Source organism: Cherax quadricarinatus, chromosome 26, assembly GCF_038502225.1.
Source record: "Cherax quadricarinatus isolate ZL_2023a chromosome 26, ASM3850222v1, whole genome shotgun sequence".
NCBI lineage: Eukaryota > Metazoa > Arthropoda > Malacostraca > Decapoda > Parastacidae > Cherax > Cherax quadricarinatus.
In genome coordinates this window covers 8513921-8532547 of record NC_091317.1, presented here as the reverse complement: position 1 = coordinate 8532547, position 18627 = coordinate 8513921, and the positions used below count along the sequence as shown (strand labels likewise).

At 37.9% G+C, this 18627-nt stretch overlaps 1 protein-coding gene across 1 annotated transcript in view; it reads right to left on the bottom strand.

Moving 5' to 3' along the window:
• Positions 1 to 18627, bottom strand: part of LOC128691606 (superkiller complex protein 3) — a 288629-nt gene that overhangs the window by 226804 nt on the left and 43198 nt on the right. Inside the window, exons 4-6 of the mRNA XM_070088954.1 lie at positions 15932 to 16065; positions 11979 to 12177; positions 3085 to 3298 (exon numbers count right to left, since the gene is read on the bottom strand). Of these exons, the coding sequence (XP_069945055.1) occupies positions 3085 to 3298; positions 11979 to 12177; positions 15932 to 16065 (547 nt within the window). The remainder of the gene's footprint in view (positions 1 to 3084; positions 3299 to 11978; positions 12178 to 15931; positions 16066 to 18627) is intronic.

The window sequence follows — 18627 nt, the reverse complement described above, 5'->3', positions numbered from 1 at the left end:
TAATAAAAAATTTAGTTAATGAAAAATTGGTTATCAGACTGAAGGGAGAGAACATAGAGGAGGTGAATGTATTCAGATATTTGGGAGTGGACCTGTCAGTAGATGAATCTATGAAAGATGAGGTGAATCATAGAATTAATGAGGGAAAAAAGGTGAGTGGTGCACTTAGGAGTCTGTGGAGACAAAGAACTTTGTCCATGGAAGCAAAGAGGAGAATGTATGAGAGTAGAGTTATACCAATGCTCTTATATGTCTGTAAAACATGGGTGGTGAATGTTACAAGAAAGAGAAGGCTGGAGGCAGAGGAGATGTCATGTCTGAGGGCAATGTGTGGTGTGAATATAATGCACAGTTCGTAGTTTGGAAATTAGGCGGAGGTGTGGGATAACCAAAACTATTATCCAGAGGGCTGAGGAGGGGTTGTTTAAGTGGGTTTGGACATGTAGAGAGGATGGAACAAAATAGAATGACTTTGAAAATGTATATATCTCTAGTGGAGGGAAGGCGAGGTAGGAGTCGGCCTAGGGAAGGTTGGAGGGAGGGATAAAGGAGGTTTCGTGTGCGAGGGGCTTGGACTTCCAGGAGGAGGGGGGTTAATGTTGCAGTTTTATAACTGTAGTGTAAGTGCACCTCTGGCAAGACAGTGATGGAGTGACTGATGATGAAAGTTTTTCTTTTTCAGGCCACCCTGACTTGGTGGGAGACAGCCAATGTGTTATTAAAAAATAAAAAATTGTCAAACTTAATGCAGACAGAAATTCAGATATATTTTTATGGCTTAGAAATATACACTCATGGCTGAGAAATATGAAAGGTACTCTATATATTAGAAAGAAAAATATGATCTTCATATGGATAATCAGAATTACTGTAGAGTATATAATTTTTTTTACAGCCTCTCCTCACTTAACGACAGAGTTCCGTTCCTAAGAACACATTGGTAAACAAATTCGTCGCAAAGCAAGGAGCATACTATAATGGTAGTGGGTTTGTGTCAACCATCTCTGATATTGTTTTAATGTCACCTTTGCACAATTTATAACATTTTTAGTATATTTTTCAAAATTCATACAGTACATATTACAAATATTTTTTTTTATTAACACATCGGCCGTTTCCCACCAAGGCAGGGTGGCCCGAAAAAGAAAAACTTTCATCATCATTCACTCCATCCCTGTCTTGCAAGAGGCATGCTCACACTACAATTTTAAAACTGTAACAATAACACCCCTCCTTCAGAGTGCAGACACTGCACTTGCCATCTCCAGGATTCAAGTCCAGCCTGCCGGTTTCCCTGAATCCATTCATAAATGTTACCTTGCTTACACTCCAACAGCACGTCATCCTAAAAACTATTTGTCTCCATTCACTCCTGTCTAACACCCTCATACACACTTGCTGGAAGTCCAAGCCCCTCGCACACAAAAACCTCCTTCATCCCCTCCCTCCAACCTTTCCTAAGCCAACCCCTACCCCAGCTTCCCTCCACTACAGAACTGTATACTCTCGAAGTCATTCTATTTCATTCCATCCTCTCTACATGTCCAAACCATCTCAATAACCCCTCCTCAGCCCTCTGCATAATAGTTTTGGTAATCCCACACCTTCTAATCTCCAAACTATGGATTCTCTGCATTATATTCACACCACACATTGCCCTCAGACATGACATCTCCACTGCCACCAGCCTTATCCTTGTTGCAACATTCACAACCCATGCCTCACACCCATACAAGAGCGTTGGTATAACTATACACTTATACATTCTCCTCTTCGCTTTCATGGATAGAGTTCTTTGTCTCCACAGACTCCTCAGTGCACCACTCACCTTTTTCCCTTCGTCAATTCCATGATTCACCTCATCCTTCATTGACCCATCTGCTAACAAGTCCGCTCCCAAATATGTAACTGAACACGTTCACCTCCTCCATACTCTCTCCCTCCAATCTGATATCCAATCTTCCATTATCTATTTTTTTTTGTTATCCTCATCACCTTCCTTCTTTTACATACCCTACCAAACTCATCAACCAACCTCTGCAACTTCTCTTCAGAATCTCCCAAAATCACAGTGTTATCAGCAAAGAGCAACTGTGACAACTCCCACTTTGTGTTAGATTCTTTATCTTTTAACCCCACACCTCTTGTACTCACACCTCTTTTAACCCCACACCCGAACATTCACTTCTCTTACTATTCCATCTATAAGTATATTAAACAACCATGGTAACATCACACATCCCTGTCTAAGGCCTACTTTTACTGGAAAATAATCCCCTTCTCGCCTACATACTCTAACCTGAGCCTCACTATCCTCATAAAAACTCTTCAACGCTTTCAATAACCTACCTCCTATTACATACATTTGCCACATCTGCCACATTGTCCCCCTATCGACCCTATCATATACATTTTCCAAATCCATAAATGCCACAAAAACCTCTTTATCCTTATGTAAATACTGTTCACCTATGTGTTTCACTGCAAACACTTTGTCTACATACCCCCTACCTTTCCTAAAGCCTCCTTGTTCATCCGCTATCCTGCTCTCCGTCTTACATATAATTCTATCAATAATAACTACCATGCACGTTACCAGGTATACTCAACAGACTTATTCCCCTATAATTTTTACATTCTCTTCTGTCCCCTTTGCCTTCATACAAAGGAACTATGCATGCTCTCTGCCAATCCCTAGGTACCTAACCCTCTTCCATACATTCATTAAATGAAAACACTAACCACTCTAAAACTATATCCCCATCTGCTTTTAACATTTCTATCTTTATCCTATCAATCCCAGCTGCTTTACCCCTTTCATTCTACTCACTGCCCCACGCACTTCCCCCACACTCACTAGTTCTTCCTCACTCCAATAAGATGGTATTATACAGTAGTGTACTGTATATTGTAATAAACAGAATAGAGGAAATCACTTGTAATATACATTATTTAGGTATGCACACTGGTCAGAGAACCCGTTGTAAGTCCGAGTCGTCAGTAAACGAGTACATCACTAAGTGAGGAGCGGCTGTATTTTTATACAACAAAGAGTTTACAATTAAAACATTTAAGCAGCCTTACCTTCATTATTTGGAGTGGCAGTCATTTCAACGTACATACGGCAGATCCATTCTAGAGGATAATATGTTGGGAAAATTGTAGCCATTTTCTGAGCAGCTACAACAAGGTTTGTCAACTGTTTTGTCCGATATAAGAGCCGCAAATATATCTGGTAGTTACTTTCATTGTCTCCCAACACAGATTCATTCAAAAGGTGTTGTAATGCTTCTTGTAACTGAAAAAAAAAATTGCTTATTGCACTCAACCTATTTATACATCTGATATTTTTTTTTTTTTTTCAACAAGTCGGCCATCTCCCACCAAGGCAGAGTGACCCAAAAAGAAAGAAAATCCCCAAAAAGAAAATACTTTCATCATCATTCAACACTTTCATCTCATTCACACATAATCACTGTTTTGCAGAGGTGCTCAGAACACAACAGTTTAGAAGCATATACGTATAAAGATACACAACATATTCCTCCAAACTGCTAATACATGTATCCCAAAACCCCTCCTTTAGAGTGCAGGCATTGTACTTCCCATTTCCAGGAGTCACGTCCGGCTATATAAAAATAACCAGTTTCCCTGAATCCCTTCACTAAATATTACCCTGCTCACACTCCAACAGATCGTCAGGTCCCAAATACCATTCGTCTCCATTCACTCCTATCGAACACGCTCATGCACGCCTGCTGGAAGTCCAAGCCCCTCACCCACAAAACCTCCCTTACCCATTCCTTCCAACCTTTTCGAGGACGACCCGTACCCCGCCTTCCTTCTCCTACAGATTTAAATGCTCTCCATGCCATTCTACTTTGATCCATTCTCTCTAAATGACCAAACCACCTCAACAACCCCTCTTCAGCCCTCTGACTAATACTTTTCTTTACTCGACACCTTCTCCTAATTTCCACACTCCGAATTTCCTGCATAATATTTACACCACACATTGCCCTTAGACAGGACATCTCCACTGCCTCCAACTGCCTCCTCACTGCTGCATTCACAACCCAATCTTCACCCATATAAGAGTGTTGGAACTACTATACTTTCATACATTCCCTTCTTTGCCTCCATATATAACATTTTTTGATTCCACATATACCTCAACACACCACTCACCTTTTTTCCTTCATCAATTCTATGATTAACCTCATCCTTCATAAATCCATCCGCCGACACGTCAACTCCCAAGTATCTGAAAACATTCACTTCTTCCATACTCCTCCTCCCCAATTTGATATCCAATTTTTCTTTATCTAAATCATTTGATACCCTCATCACCTTACTCTTTTCTATGTTCACTTTCAACTTTCTACCTTTTCACACACTCCCAAACTCATCCACTAACCTTTGCAATTTTTCTTTAGAATCTCCCATAAGCACAGTATCATCAGCAAAAAGTAACTGTCAATTCCCATTTTGTATTTGATTTCCCATAATTTAATCACACCCCTCTCCCGAACACCCTAGCATTTACTTCTTTTACGATCCCATCTATAAATATATTGAACAACCATGGTGACATTACACATCCCTGTCTAAGACCTACTTTAACCGAGAAGTAGTCTCCCTCTCTTCTACACACCCTAACCTGAGACTCACTATCCTCATAAAAACTCTTTACAGCATTTCGTAACTTACCACCTATTCCATATACTTGCAACATCTGCCACATTGCTCCCCTATCCACTATCATATGCCTTTTCTAAATCCATAAATGCAATAAAAACTTCCCTACCTTTATCTAAATACTGTTCACATATATGCTTCAGCAGAAGTTTGTGGTCACAGGAAAGTGGGTGCGGGAGGGAAGAGGAGCGATTGGTGGAATGATGATGTAAAAAGAGTAGTAAGGGAGAAAAAGTTAGCATATGAGAAATTTTTACAAAGTAGAAGTGATGCAAGGAGGGAAGAGTATATGGAGAAAAAGAGAGAGGTTAAGAGAGTGGTGAAGCAATGTAAAAAGAGAGCAAATGAGAGAGTGGGTGAGATGTTATCAACAAATTTTGTTGAAAATAAGAAAAAGTTTTGGAGTGAGATTAACAAGTTAAGAAAGCCTAGAGAACAAATGGATTTGTCAGTTAAAAATAGGAGAGGAGAGTTATTAAATGGAGAGTTAGAGGTATTGGGAAGATGGAGGGAATATTTTGAGGAATTGTTAAATGTTGATGAAGATAGGGAAGCTGTGATTTCGTGTATAGGGCAAGGAGGAATAACATCTTGTAGGAGTGAGGAAGAGCCAGTTGTGAGTGTGGGGGAAGTTCGTGAGGCAGTAGGTAAAATGAAAGGGGGTAAGGCAGCTGGGATTCATGGGATAAAGATATAAATGTTAAAAGCAGGTGGGGATATAGTTTTGGAGTGGTTGGAGCAATTATTTAATAAATGTATGGAAGAGAGTAAGGTACCTAGGGATTGGCAGAGAGCATGCATAGTTCCTTTGTATAAAGGCAAAGGGGACAAAAGAGAGTGCAAAAATTATAGGGGGATAAGTCTGTTGAGTATACCTGGTAAAGTGTATGGTAGAGTTATTATTGAAAGAATTAAAAGTAAGACTGAGAATAGGATAGCAGATGAACAAGGAGGCTTTAGGAAAGGTAGGGCATGTGTGGACCAGGTGTTTACAGTGAAACATATAAGTGAACAGTATTTAGATAAGGCTAAAGAGGTCTTTGTGGCATTTATGGATTTGGAAAAGTCGTATGACAGGGTGGATAGGGGGGCAATGTGGCAGATGTTGCAGGTGTATGGTGTAGGAGGTAGGTTACTGAAAGCAGTGAAGAGTTTTTACGAGGATAGTAAGGCTCAAGTTAGAGTACATAGGAAAGAGGGAAATTATTTCCCAGTAAAAGTAGGCCTTAGACAAGGATGTGTGATGTCACCGTGGTTGTTTAATATATTTATAGATGGGGTTGTAAGAGAAGTAAATGCGAGGGTCTTGGCAAGAGGCGTGGAGTTAAAAGATAAAGAATCACACATAAAGTGGGAGTTGTCACAGTTGCTCTTTGCTGATGACACTGTGCTCTTGGGAGATTCTGAAGAGAAGTTGCAGAGATTGGTGGATGAATTTGGTAGGGTGTGCAAAAGAAGAAAATTAAAAGTGAATACAGGAAAGAGTAAAGTTATGAGGATAACAAAAATATTAGGTGATGAAAGATTGGATATCAGATTGGAGGGAGAGAGTATGGAGGAGGTGAATGTATTCAGATATTTGGGAGTGGACATGTCAGCGGATGGGTCTATGAAGGATGAGGTGAATCATAGAATTGATGAGGGGAAAAGGGTGAGTGGTGCACTTAGGAGTCTGTGGAGACAAAGAACTTTGTCCTTGGAGGCAAAGAGGGGAATGTATTAGAGTATAGTTTTACCAACACTCTTATATGGGTGTGAAGCATGGGTGATGAATGTTGCAGCGAGGAGAAGGCTGGAGGCAGTGGAGATGTCATGTATGAGGGCAATGTGTGGTGTGAATATAATGCAGAGAATTCGTAGTTTGGAAGTTAGGAGGAGGTGCGGGATAACCAAAACTGTTGTCCAGAAGGCTGAGGAAGGGTTGTTGAGGTGGTTCGGACATGTAGAGAGAATGGAGCGAAACAGAATGACTTCAAGAGTGTATCAGTCTGTAGTGGAAGGAAGGCGGGGTAGGGGTCGGCCTAGGAAAGGTTGGAGGGAGGGGGTAAAGGAGGTTTTGTGTGCGAGGGGCTTGGACTTCAAGCAGGCGTCCGTGAGCGTGTTTGATAGGAGTGAATGGAGACGAATGGTTTTTAATACTTGACGTGCTGTTGGAGTGTGAGCAAAGTAACATTTATGAAGGGGTTCAGGGAAACCGGCAGGCCGGACTTGAGTCCTGGACATGGGAAGTACAGTGCCTGCACTCTGAAGGAGGGGTGTTAATGTTGCAGTTTAAAAACTGTAGTGTAAAGCACCCTTCTGGCAAGACAGTGATGGAGTGAATGATGGTGAAAGTTTTTCTTTTTCGGGCCACCCTGCCTTGGTGGGAATCGGCCAGTGTGATAATAAAAAATAATAAATAATATATGCTTCAATGTAAACACTTGATCTACACATCCCCTACCCACTCTGAAACCTCCTTACTCATCCGCAATCCTACATTCTGTCTTGCCTCTAATTCTTTCAATAATAACCCTACTGTACACTTTTCCTGGCATACTCAATAAACTTATTCCTCTATAATTTTTACAATCTCTTTTGTCCTCCTTCCCTTTATATAAAGGGGCTATACATGCTCTCCGCCAATCCCTAGGTACCTTCCCCTCTTTCATACATTTATTAAACAAAAGTACCAACCACTCCAACACTAGATCCCCCCCTGCTTTTAACATTTCTGTCATGATTCCATCAGTTCCAGCTGCTTTACCCCCCTTTCAATCTCCGTAATGCCTCATGTACCTCCCCCACACTTACATTCTGCTCTTCTTCACTCCTAAAAGATGGTATACCTCCCTGGCCAGTGCATGAAATTACCGCCTCCCTTTCTTCAACATTTACAGGTTCCTCAAAATATTCTCACCATCTACCTAATACCTCCCTCTCCCCATCTACTAACTCCCCTACTCTGTTTTTAACTGACAAATCCATACGTTCCCTAGGCTTTCTTAACTTTTTTAACTTACTTCAAAATTTTTTCTTATTTTCATTAAAATTTCTTGACAGTGCCTCTCCCACTCTATCATCTGCTCTCCTTTTGCACTCTCTCACCACTCTCTTCACCTTTCTTTTACTCTCCATATACTCTGCTCTTCTTATAACACTTCTGCTTTGTAAAAAACTCTCATAAGCTAACTTTTTCTCTTTTATCACACCCTTTACTTCATTCCACCAATCACTCCTCTTTCCTCCTGCCCCCACCCTCCTACAACCACGAACTTCTGCCCCACATTCTAATACTGCATTTTTAAAACTCGTCCAACCCTCTTCAACCCCCCCACTACTCACCTTTGCACTAGCCCACCTTTCTGCCAATAGTCACTTATATCTCACCCGAACTTCCTTCTCCCTTAGTTTATACACTTTCACTTCCCTCCTACTTGTTGTTGCCACCTTCCTCTTGTCCCATCTACCTCTTACTCCAACTGTAGCTGTAACTAAATAATCATCCGATATATCAGTTGCCCCTCTATAAACATGTACATCCTGGAGCCTACCCATTAACCTTTTATCCACCAATACATAATCTAACAAACTACTTTCATTACGTGCTACATCATACCTTGTATATTTATTTATCCTCTTTTTCATAAAATATGTATTACTTATTACCAAATCTCTTTCTACACATAGCTCAATCAAAGGCTCCCTATTTACATTTACCCCTGGCACCCCCAAATTTACCTACTACTCCCTCCACAACATTTTTACCCACTTTAGCATTGAAATCCCCAACCACAAGTATTCTCACACTTGGTTCAAAACTCTCCATGCATACACTCAACATTTCCCAAAATCTCTCTCTCTCTCCTCTTCACTTCTCTCTTCTCCAAAATTTGAAAAATCTGTAAATGCTGTATACTGTACTCATAATTATTATACCTTTATACAATAGTGCAGTGAATGAAGGAGGGCTGCAGGATAACCTGGAGGATGGTCAGATAAAGATTACTGGAACTTAATCCAAAGGTATAGTTATGACAGTGAGAGATGGGGAAGAAAGACCAAAGACAAAAATATATACAGTGGTCCCTCGTTTTTCGTAATTAATCCGTTCCTGGAGGAGCTACTATAAACGAAATTTACGATTTGCGAATCAATTTTCCCCATAAGAAATAATGTAAATACAATTAATCCGTTCCTGACACCCAGAAGTATTAAAACAAAAAAATTTTTTACATGAAATATACATGTAGTACATAAACAATACAATGGGAAATGATGAATGAAACATTAACAGCATAACACTTACCTTTATTGGAGATTCTTCTTAGTGTATGGGAGACTGGAGGAGGAGGAGAGATTGGATTGTTTACAGTTTGGAAGGGGAATCCCCTTCCAGCAACACCTCAGGTACCAATTGCTTCTCTGGGGTTGCTTCTTTTCTCTGTTTCTTAATGCCACTAGGACCACCTTGAGAGTCACTCTAGTCCTGTCTCGCAAAGTAACTGTGGACAGAGCTCTGTTTCTGGCGTCTCTTGACCATGATAAAGAATTTGATATTATTTACTTAGATTTTAGTAAGGCATTTGATAGAGTTCCGCACCAAAGACTGTTGAAGAAAGTAGCAGCTCATGGCATTGGGGGAAGGGTGCTCTCGTGGATCGAGTCATGGCTCACAGACAGGAAGCAGAGAGTGTCCATAAATGGGGTTAAATCCGAGTGGGGATCAGTAACAAGTGGCGTTCCACAGGGATCAGTCTTGGGCCCGTTGTTGTTTATAATATATATCAATGATCTTGATGAAGGAATTACTAGTGATATGAGCAAATTCACCGATGACACGAAGATAGGTAGGATAATTGATTTAAACGTAGATGTTAGGGAACTTCAGGAGGATTTAGACAAACTTTACTCTTGGTCAGAAAAGTGGCAGATGCAGTTCAATGTAGATAAATGCAAGGTTCTGAAGCTCGGGAGTGTCCATAACCCTAGCACTTATAAGTTAAATAATGTAGAACTTAGCCATACAGATTGCAAAAAGGACTTGGGGGTTATGGTAAGCAGCAACCTTAAACCAAGACAGCAATGCCTAAGCGTACGTAATAAGGCAAATAGTTTACTGGGATTTATATCAAGAAGTGTAAGCAACAGAAGTCCAGAGGTCATACTGCAGCTTTATACATCATTAGTAAGGCCTCACCTAGATTATGCAGCTCAATTCTGGTCTCCATATTACAGAATGGACATAAATTCGTTAGAAAACATTCAGCGTAGGATGACTAAATTAATACATAGCACTAGAAATCTTCCTTATGAAGAAAGATTGAAGACTCTTAAGTTACATTCACTTGTTAGACGAAGAATGAGGGGAGACCTGATAGAAGTGTATAAGTGGAAGATAGGTATTAATAAAGGGGATATTAACAAGGTCTTGAGGATATCTCTCCAAGAGAGAACCCGCAGTAATGGATTTAAATTAGATAAGTTTAGATTTAGAAAGGACATAGGAAAGTATTGGTTTGGAAATAGGGTAGTTGATGAGTGGAACAGTCTACCTAGTTGGGTTATTGAGGCTAGGACTTTGGGTAGTTTCAAATTTAGGTTGGATAAGTACATGAGTGGGAGTGGTTGGATTTGAGAGGGACTTGCACATCGGAGCTTGTTTCTTGGGTGGCATTGAAAATTGGGTTGGTCAAATGTTTGTTAGTGGGATGAATTGTAAAGGACCTGCCTAGTATGGGCCAACAGGCCTCCTGCAGTGTTCCTCCTTTCATATGTTCTTATGTTCTTTAACACTTCCCTAAAATGGCCCAAGACTTTGTCACTGTACATATTTCTCACCTTCTTTACCACAGGCTTGGCACTAGGAGCTTTCTTTGGAGCCATGGTAGCTTATTTAGTACTTGCAAGCACTAAAATGAGTGGAATATTATGAAATATTTTGTAGGAGCACTTGAGGGGACCTTCACTCACTGGTAAACAATGCCAGACTGGCTGGGTAGGGAGGCCTCCCCGGCTCGCACCGTGCATACGCGTCCCGGACGAACTACTATTCGCAAGTCAACCTATGAAAAGCGAGTCCATGTTTATACGAAAATACCCATGATTGGCGAAATTTACGATTGCCGAGAACTACGAAAAGCGAGGGACCACTGTATGTATGTATGTATGTATGTATGTATGTATGTATGTATGTATGTATGTATGTATGTATGTATGTATGTATGTATATATATATATATATATATATATATATATATATATATATACATATATATACATATATATACATATATATACATATATATACATATATATACATATATATACATATATATACATATATATACATATATATACATATATATACATATATATACATATATATACATATATATACATATATATACATATATATACATATATATATATATATATATATATACATATATATACATATATATATATACATATATATACATATATATATATATATACCATCTAAGGGAAGAAGGGGAAGAAAAGGGGCTGAAGAAGCCCACAGAAATGCATCAAAAATCTTTGCCTTAAACCTGCCTTCTGAAGTATACACAAGCAGAAAAAACTAAGCAACACAGACTAAGCTTAAGAATACAAGTATGTCATATAAACAAACACATGCGAGTCATATTAGATAAAGACTAATTTTTATACTTCATATTATACAGTACATGAAACCTATTCTTAAAAAAGGATGTGAACAGTGAATCAAAAATACAAAAAGAATGAGCCTTATATTCAGCGACTTTTTTTTTTTTGCCAATAAGGCAATTTTTGTGTGATTTTATACACTGTATTTGACAAAGTCTTACAGCAGGCAAAATACTGTTAGATAAAAGAGATGCCATACTTTATTTCTGTGTCTGATTCACTGCTTTGAGGAATGCAGACAGTCAATTCCTAGAAGAAACTAAGATTTATTTATAATGAGTGAAGAGTGAAAAGTTAAAGAATCTGAGGTAGACCTGGTATTATAGAGATAAAGTTATTTTAGAGATTAAGTATTAAAGGGTACAGCCAGGATGGCTGTGGAAAGAAAATATCAGAGAATCTCTGTAAAGAATAAAAGGCTACAACACCATGGTTAAAACAATCCACTGAATATTCACACTCAAGAGAGAAACTTTATGACAATGCATCGTTGACCTGCCAAGTCATAACATTTTCAAGTTGTGGTGTGACAAAGGTCCAGGACAAATCAAAATGTTATTATGTACTGTATGCAAAGAGATATTTAAGAGATATGCAAAACAATTATGTACCTTTGGAGCATGTTCCTCAGGCAAGTCCTTAACTCCTGAGAGAATCTGTGCAATGCTCTGCCACGCATCCCTGATCTTGTTTTTATCAGTTACTCTGTGGGCAAGCATTCGGAGGGTGGCTGCAGCACTGACGTACCCCTCTTTTTCTAACTGCAGTGTTGCTAATTTTCGGAATGCATTATCAATTTTCTCTTCATCACTGTAAATGTAAATTTATATAAATTCCTGTGAAAGAAAAGCTGATACACTAACTGAAACAGTTGTGCTTAATTCTATGCCATATTAAGCACAACTACATGTTATTTTTATACATATAATTTGTACAAAGGCAAGAGGAGCTTATGAAGTTTTGGCCTGACTTTGACTATTTACAAAGTCACACACAAGTGTGACTTTGTAAATGGGCCAAGGCAGACCAAAACATCGTTGTAAGCTCCTCTTCCCTATGTGCGGGCTATCTCTGTATTGTTCCAGTCATAGTATTGGCCCTTTTTGTTCTTTACATATAATTTTTACATGCTTTATTAAGAGTAACTTCTATGGTGGTTATGCATACTTTAAGAGGGCCCGATATATGTCGAATAAGGTGGTCATAAAAGATTCTTTATTGGGATTTCCAAAAAGCCAATCTTAGATTCACAAAATTCGCATTCACCTGAAAAGTTATATGATTGAGGTGTGCCTCTGGATGAGAAATTAAAGTTTACCTTATAACTGTTAGCTTCCACACCAGGGTCATATGGCTGAGTAAAACATCTCAGATGAAAATTCATAGCTGACAATAGGCTGCATCTTAACAGTCTAAACATTCAGTAATCTGTTGCTACTTAACTAATCTCATGATCCATTAAAATGATGCTCTTCTCCAACATTCTACAAGCACAGGACACATTTTCACACCCTCGAAATTCCATATGCTCAAACATTTTATTCAAACTTTGAAATACATTTTTGGGAGCAAGGGGCTAGTAACCCCTTCTCCTGTATATATATTACTAAGTGTAAAAGGAGAAACTTTCATTTTTCCTTTTGGGCCACCCCGCCTCGGTGGGATACGGCCTGTGTGTTGAAAGAATTACATTTTTACTTGAATTATTCTTTTTACTGAGGTCACATGTAATCATTCCAATCTATGACCCTTTTTGTTAATCTAAGAGAATAACAAATTGCTGTTACTGCTAGGGAACCTCATTTATGTCTCAGAAATAAAATTAGGCTAAGTTAGTATAAGTCAAAATGCCTCCTAGGGGAAAAAAACGTCACATAACAGAATTAAAAGACTTTTGTCTGATCACAGTACAGTGGACCCCCGGTTAACGATATTTTTTCACTCCAGAAGTATGTTCCGGTGCCAGTACTGACCGAATTTGTTCCCATAAGGAATATTGTGAAGTGGATTAGTCCACTTCAGACCCCCAAACATACACGTACAAACGCACTTACATAAATACACTTACATAATTGGTCGCATTCGGAGGTGATCGTTATGCGGGGGTCCACTGTATTGTATTCTATATTTTATTTTTTATTTTAATCAGGAGGAACCCTTAATCTCAGCCTAGAGAGTTCATACAGTTTACCTGGAGTTTAACTGGAGAGAGTTCCGGGGGTCAACGCCCCCACAGTGCCTGGGGAATGAGAGCCAATCAGATCTGATTCAAGGAAGGGGGGATAAGTCCACTTCCTTGGATCAAGAGACTCCCTCCAACCACCTTTATGGCACCTTTGAGAGGTCTAACCCATAGTTCATCACCTTGTTCACAGAGTCCAAGAATTTTCAAAAAACAATTTTTGTTATTTTTGCTAATAAAATGTTAGAGAATCTTTTTCTGAAGGTAATAAAACAAAAAGAACAAAATTTGATGAAAAGCTGATGAAATTACATCACAAGTTTTACTGCATCAGTGATATTTACGCATCGGCGATTTTGCCATCTTTGACTCCTATTTTAGGTCAATTACATTATTCCAGTAGACCAAATTCTTAGCTATTTTGCTAGTATTGCTTCTATTTTATTGATCGAGCACAAGAAACTGCCCAATTAACTATTTCAACTACCCAATGAAGTGAGTGGAAATTGGTAATTTGGCCAATTTCACATAAAGTTCAAAATATTCCAGTTTCAAAATAGGGTCCAGAATAAATAGTGCAGGCTATGTATGATAATTCTATGTAACTGTATTTGTGTATACCTGAATAAACTTACTTACTTACTTACTAGGCATTCCTGGCACTAAAATAATATTTCCTCTGTTTATTAGTTATGTTTCCAGGCTGTACAGATAAATTCCGTTTTGATTTTTTATTCACATAAAGAATTTTTATTCACACCAAAAAAGATGATTTACTGTTATGCAATATTGTAATAACTGCATAAATAACATCAGCGCATTTGTGAACATATATTAGACCACAAACTGACATGTATTGGAAGTGTGACATCATTTGTTTACTCTTGAACATCAGCAAAAATAATAAATTTCCGGTACTCTGAGCTCAATTTCAAGCTATTTTCAGTACTAAAAAAACAATCAAAGTCATTTTTATTTCTGTAATATATCTTCCATTCCATCAAATGAAACCAAAAAGCCATGAACACAACCATAAAAATCATACAAAAATACACCGCAAATTCACTGTTTTAATCCAAAAATCCAGTTGCAATTTTTTTTTCTCATGCACTGCGTGCTGCAGGATTTGTTTTATGTGGTGCACATTTATCACATATATTATCTCATATCTAGGCCCAAATTTACCACTCACAGCTTATCTGAGTGAGCTGAGCTCACGACGTAGAAATACGGCTTGGACCCTGTGGACAAGGCGTAGAACTACAGCTTGGACCCTCAAATTGCCTTGTAATGACTTGTTCATTTCCTAGGCTTGAAAAAACTGCCACTGGAAGTTTAGTAATGCAGAGACCTGTTCACACTTGCCACTGCATTAGCTGGCTATTTGTCTTACAAAATATTTTATATCCATTTTTTACTTAATGTTAAATACGAAGCTTTTCCATCAAAAACCTAATATGATGTGCAAGTACCTGGGTGGAGTTACCATAAGTGAATATTAGCATTGTATTTTGCAAATAAAATTGTGACAAAAAAATACAGTACAGTACAGTGACAAATTATATATTATATATATCTTCGTTCTTTCAACAAACCAGCCATATCTCACCAAGGCAGGGTGGCTCAAAAAAACAAAAATGAAAGTTTCTCATTTTAACTTTAGTAGTGTATACAGGAGAAGGGCCCCCTGATCCCAGCAGTTTAGTTGCTTCTTATGACATGCATGGTTTAAGGAGGAAGAATTCTGTTCCACTTTCCCATGGAGATAAGAGGAAATATACATGAACTAGTAAGAAAATAGAAGAAAACCCAAAGGGATGTGTATATATATATGCTTGTACATGCATGTGTAGTGTGACCTAAGTGTAAGTAGAAGTAGCAAGACATACCTGAAATCTTGCATGTTTATGAGACAGAAAAAGACACCAGCAATCCTACCATCCTATAAAACAATTAAGAGATTTTGAAAGGTTTTTGGGACCTGATGAGCTGTTGGATTAATATTTTGTGAAGGGATTCAGGAAAACCAGTTAGCCAGACTTGAATCCTGGAGGTGGAGGGTACAATGCCTGCATTTTGAAGGAGGAGTTTGGGATATTGGCTGTTTGAAGTTACATCTAAACTGTCATATATAAGTGCCTCTTCAAAGATACTGATATTGTGTGAATGATGGTGAAAGTTTTCCTTTTTTGGGTCACCCTGCCATATCCCACCAAGGCAGTGACCTAAAAAGAAAAACAAGTTTTTTTTTTTTTTAACATTAGTAATTTATACAGGAAAAGGAGTCACTATCCCTTGCTCCTGGCATTTTAGTTGCCTCTTACAACATGCATGGCTTATGGAGGAAGGTATACATGTACATAAAATGGTAACTGAACTCACTTTTTAATGATGTCAATAATTCTTGTATATATAGTAATACTCTCCTCTCTGGTAGTGATACTTGGCTGTTTTTCACACAGCACTGCAAGACCCTGCCAAGCTACAGGACTCTCGGGATCAACTTGAGTAGCCATCTAAAAAAAAAAAAAAAAAAAAAAAAAAAAAAAAAAAAAAAAAAAAAAAAAAAAAGATTTATTCAAAATAATTTTTTTTTGTATTCACTACTGTATTAAAGAATATTGAATAAGATATACTGTACTATGGCACAATAGCCTATTCAGTTAAGTAGCTAATATCTTATTTTGTCAGTAATTTTACATTCAGTGAAATGCAAATACATATGCTCAATAGATTATACAGTATTTGTAGGGAGCCTTACAAAAGGATTCAGCCTATAAGTCATTAACTTTATTTGCAAAATTATTATTAATCACTTATCATTATTATTATTATTACCGGTATTATTATTGCATATTAACTATCAATATACTATGAGTAACATAATACAACTCAATTAAATGTCTTATTCATCACATCTGATCAGACTTCTAAAAGCCACCTGTACAGGTAAAATACTGTCTAAAACAAAAATTGTTAGTGATGTGTGTTTCTTCAACTACAACCAGACATGCATACATATTACAATATGATAAGTGAGACATGTGATGAGTGAAATCAGAGTACAAGAATAGAGGAGTACTACCTTGCACTCCTTCAGCTCTAAATTCTTTTGGATACATACTATTTAATCCTTTCAATGAAATTCTTGCACCCTTTCTAGTCATTTCACTTAGGGAAAGGATATCCAGCTTCTTTTTTATTCATAACATTGTCATATCTTTCCTATCATATATATTCAAGCCCTGCACATTTAACCCTTTCAGAGTTTCCGACGTACTAGTACGGCTTACGCGCCAGGGTTTTTGACGTACTAGTACGCATAAATTCTAGCGCCCTTAAATCTAGCAAGAGAAAGCTGGTAGGCCTATATATAACAGAATGGGTCTATGTGGTCATTGAGCGCAGTATAAAAAAAATCTTGCAGCACACAGTGCGTAATGAGAAAAAAAAAACTGACTGTATTTTTGGTTTAAAACAACAACTTTGCACTGTATTTTCGTATGGTATTTATGGTTGTATTCTAGTTTTCCTGGTCTTATTTTATAGAATGGAAGACATATTACAGAAATTGAGACGATTTTGATTGGTTTCACAATGAAAAGTACCTTGAAATTGCGCTCAAAGTAGCAGAAATGTTCGATTTTTGCCGAAGTTCAAAAGTAAACAAATCATGCCACGTGTCCAATACACGTCAACTGGTAAATCTAATATTCTTTCACAAGTGCGCTGATATTATTTATACCATTTCTACACTAATACAGTAGTCTGCATAACAGTAAATCTTCTATTTTTTGTGATAATAAAAATTCAAAGTGGAAAGCAAAAGAAATGTAAGAGGGGCCTGGGGATGTGACTAATGAACAGAGGAAATGTGATTTTAGTGCCAGGAATGTCTTTCTTGTATATTCTGGACCCTATTTGGAAATTGGCATCTTTTGAAATTTGTGTGAAATTGGCAAAATTGCTAAATTCTGACCACTTTATTGGATAGTTGAAATCCATAAATGGGTGGTTTCTTGTACTCATTCAATAGAAAAAATGGAGTTCTAGCAAATTAGTTATGATTTTTGTCGACTAGTACACTGGAATTGGCCGAAAATTGGGCTCAAAGTGGGCAAAATCGCTGATGCGTAAACATTGTCGAGACCGCTAACTTTGCGAGAGCATAATTCCCTAAGTTTTCCATGAAATTTCATACTTTTGGTGTCATTATGATCGGGAAAAGATTCTCTATCTTCTCATAAGAAATTTTTTTTTTTTTTTTTTTTTTTAATTTGGCGACCCTGAGAGAAAGTCTGGGAGAGGGCCTGTTGACCCTGAGACCAAGTCTGGGAGAGGGCCTGTCGACCCTGAGAACAAGTCTGGGAGAGGGCCTGTCGACCCTAAGAACAAGTCTGGGAGAGGGCCTGTCGACCCTGAGAACAAGTCTGGGAGAGGGCCTGTCGACCCTGAAAGGGTTAAACAGCCCAACTTTAAAATTTCTTTATTAGTCTTTTTTTTTTTTTCCAACTGATATAGATAAAGGGGGTTACTAGCCCCTTGCCCCTGGTATTTTAGTGAGGTCCTACTATATGCAGTGCTTATGGAGAAAGGATTCCAGCCAACTTCTCCATGGAATTTGTAAGGAAACATTATAGTAACTGTAAGACTTGTACAGAAATTGTAAGGAAAACTCAGACAAATGTATACACACACATGCACATTTGCATACAGTATATGTGTGGTGTATACTGAATGCAAGTCTTAGTTTCAAGATTTGCCTGTCAACTAATGTTTATGAATATTCAATCCCCTCTTTATATGCCTGTAGAGTATACTATTTTTATATGCATAAGAGGATATGTAATACATTATAGCCATTTTTCTAATCAATCATCACAGCTTATTTAAATGCAGACCAAAGAAAAATTTGATCACTACCCCATGGTAAACAGTGTAATATATCAGTCCAAAAGTTATGCAAATTTTAGAATGGTTCAGAAAATTAAGTTATTTTACATTACATGAATTTTAACAAAGTTAGGGTGGGTTGAATTGTTAACTTTATTGCAATATAAAAAATTGACATATAACCA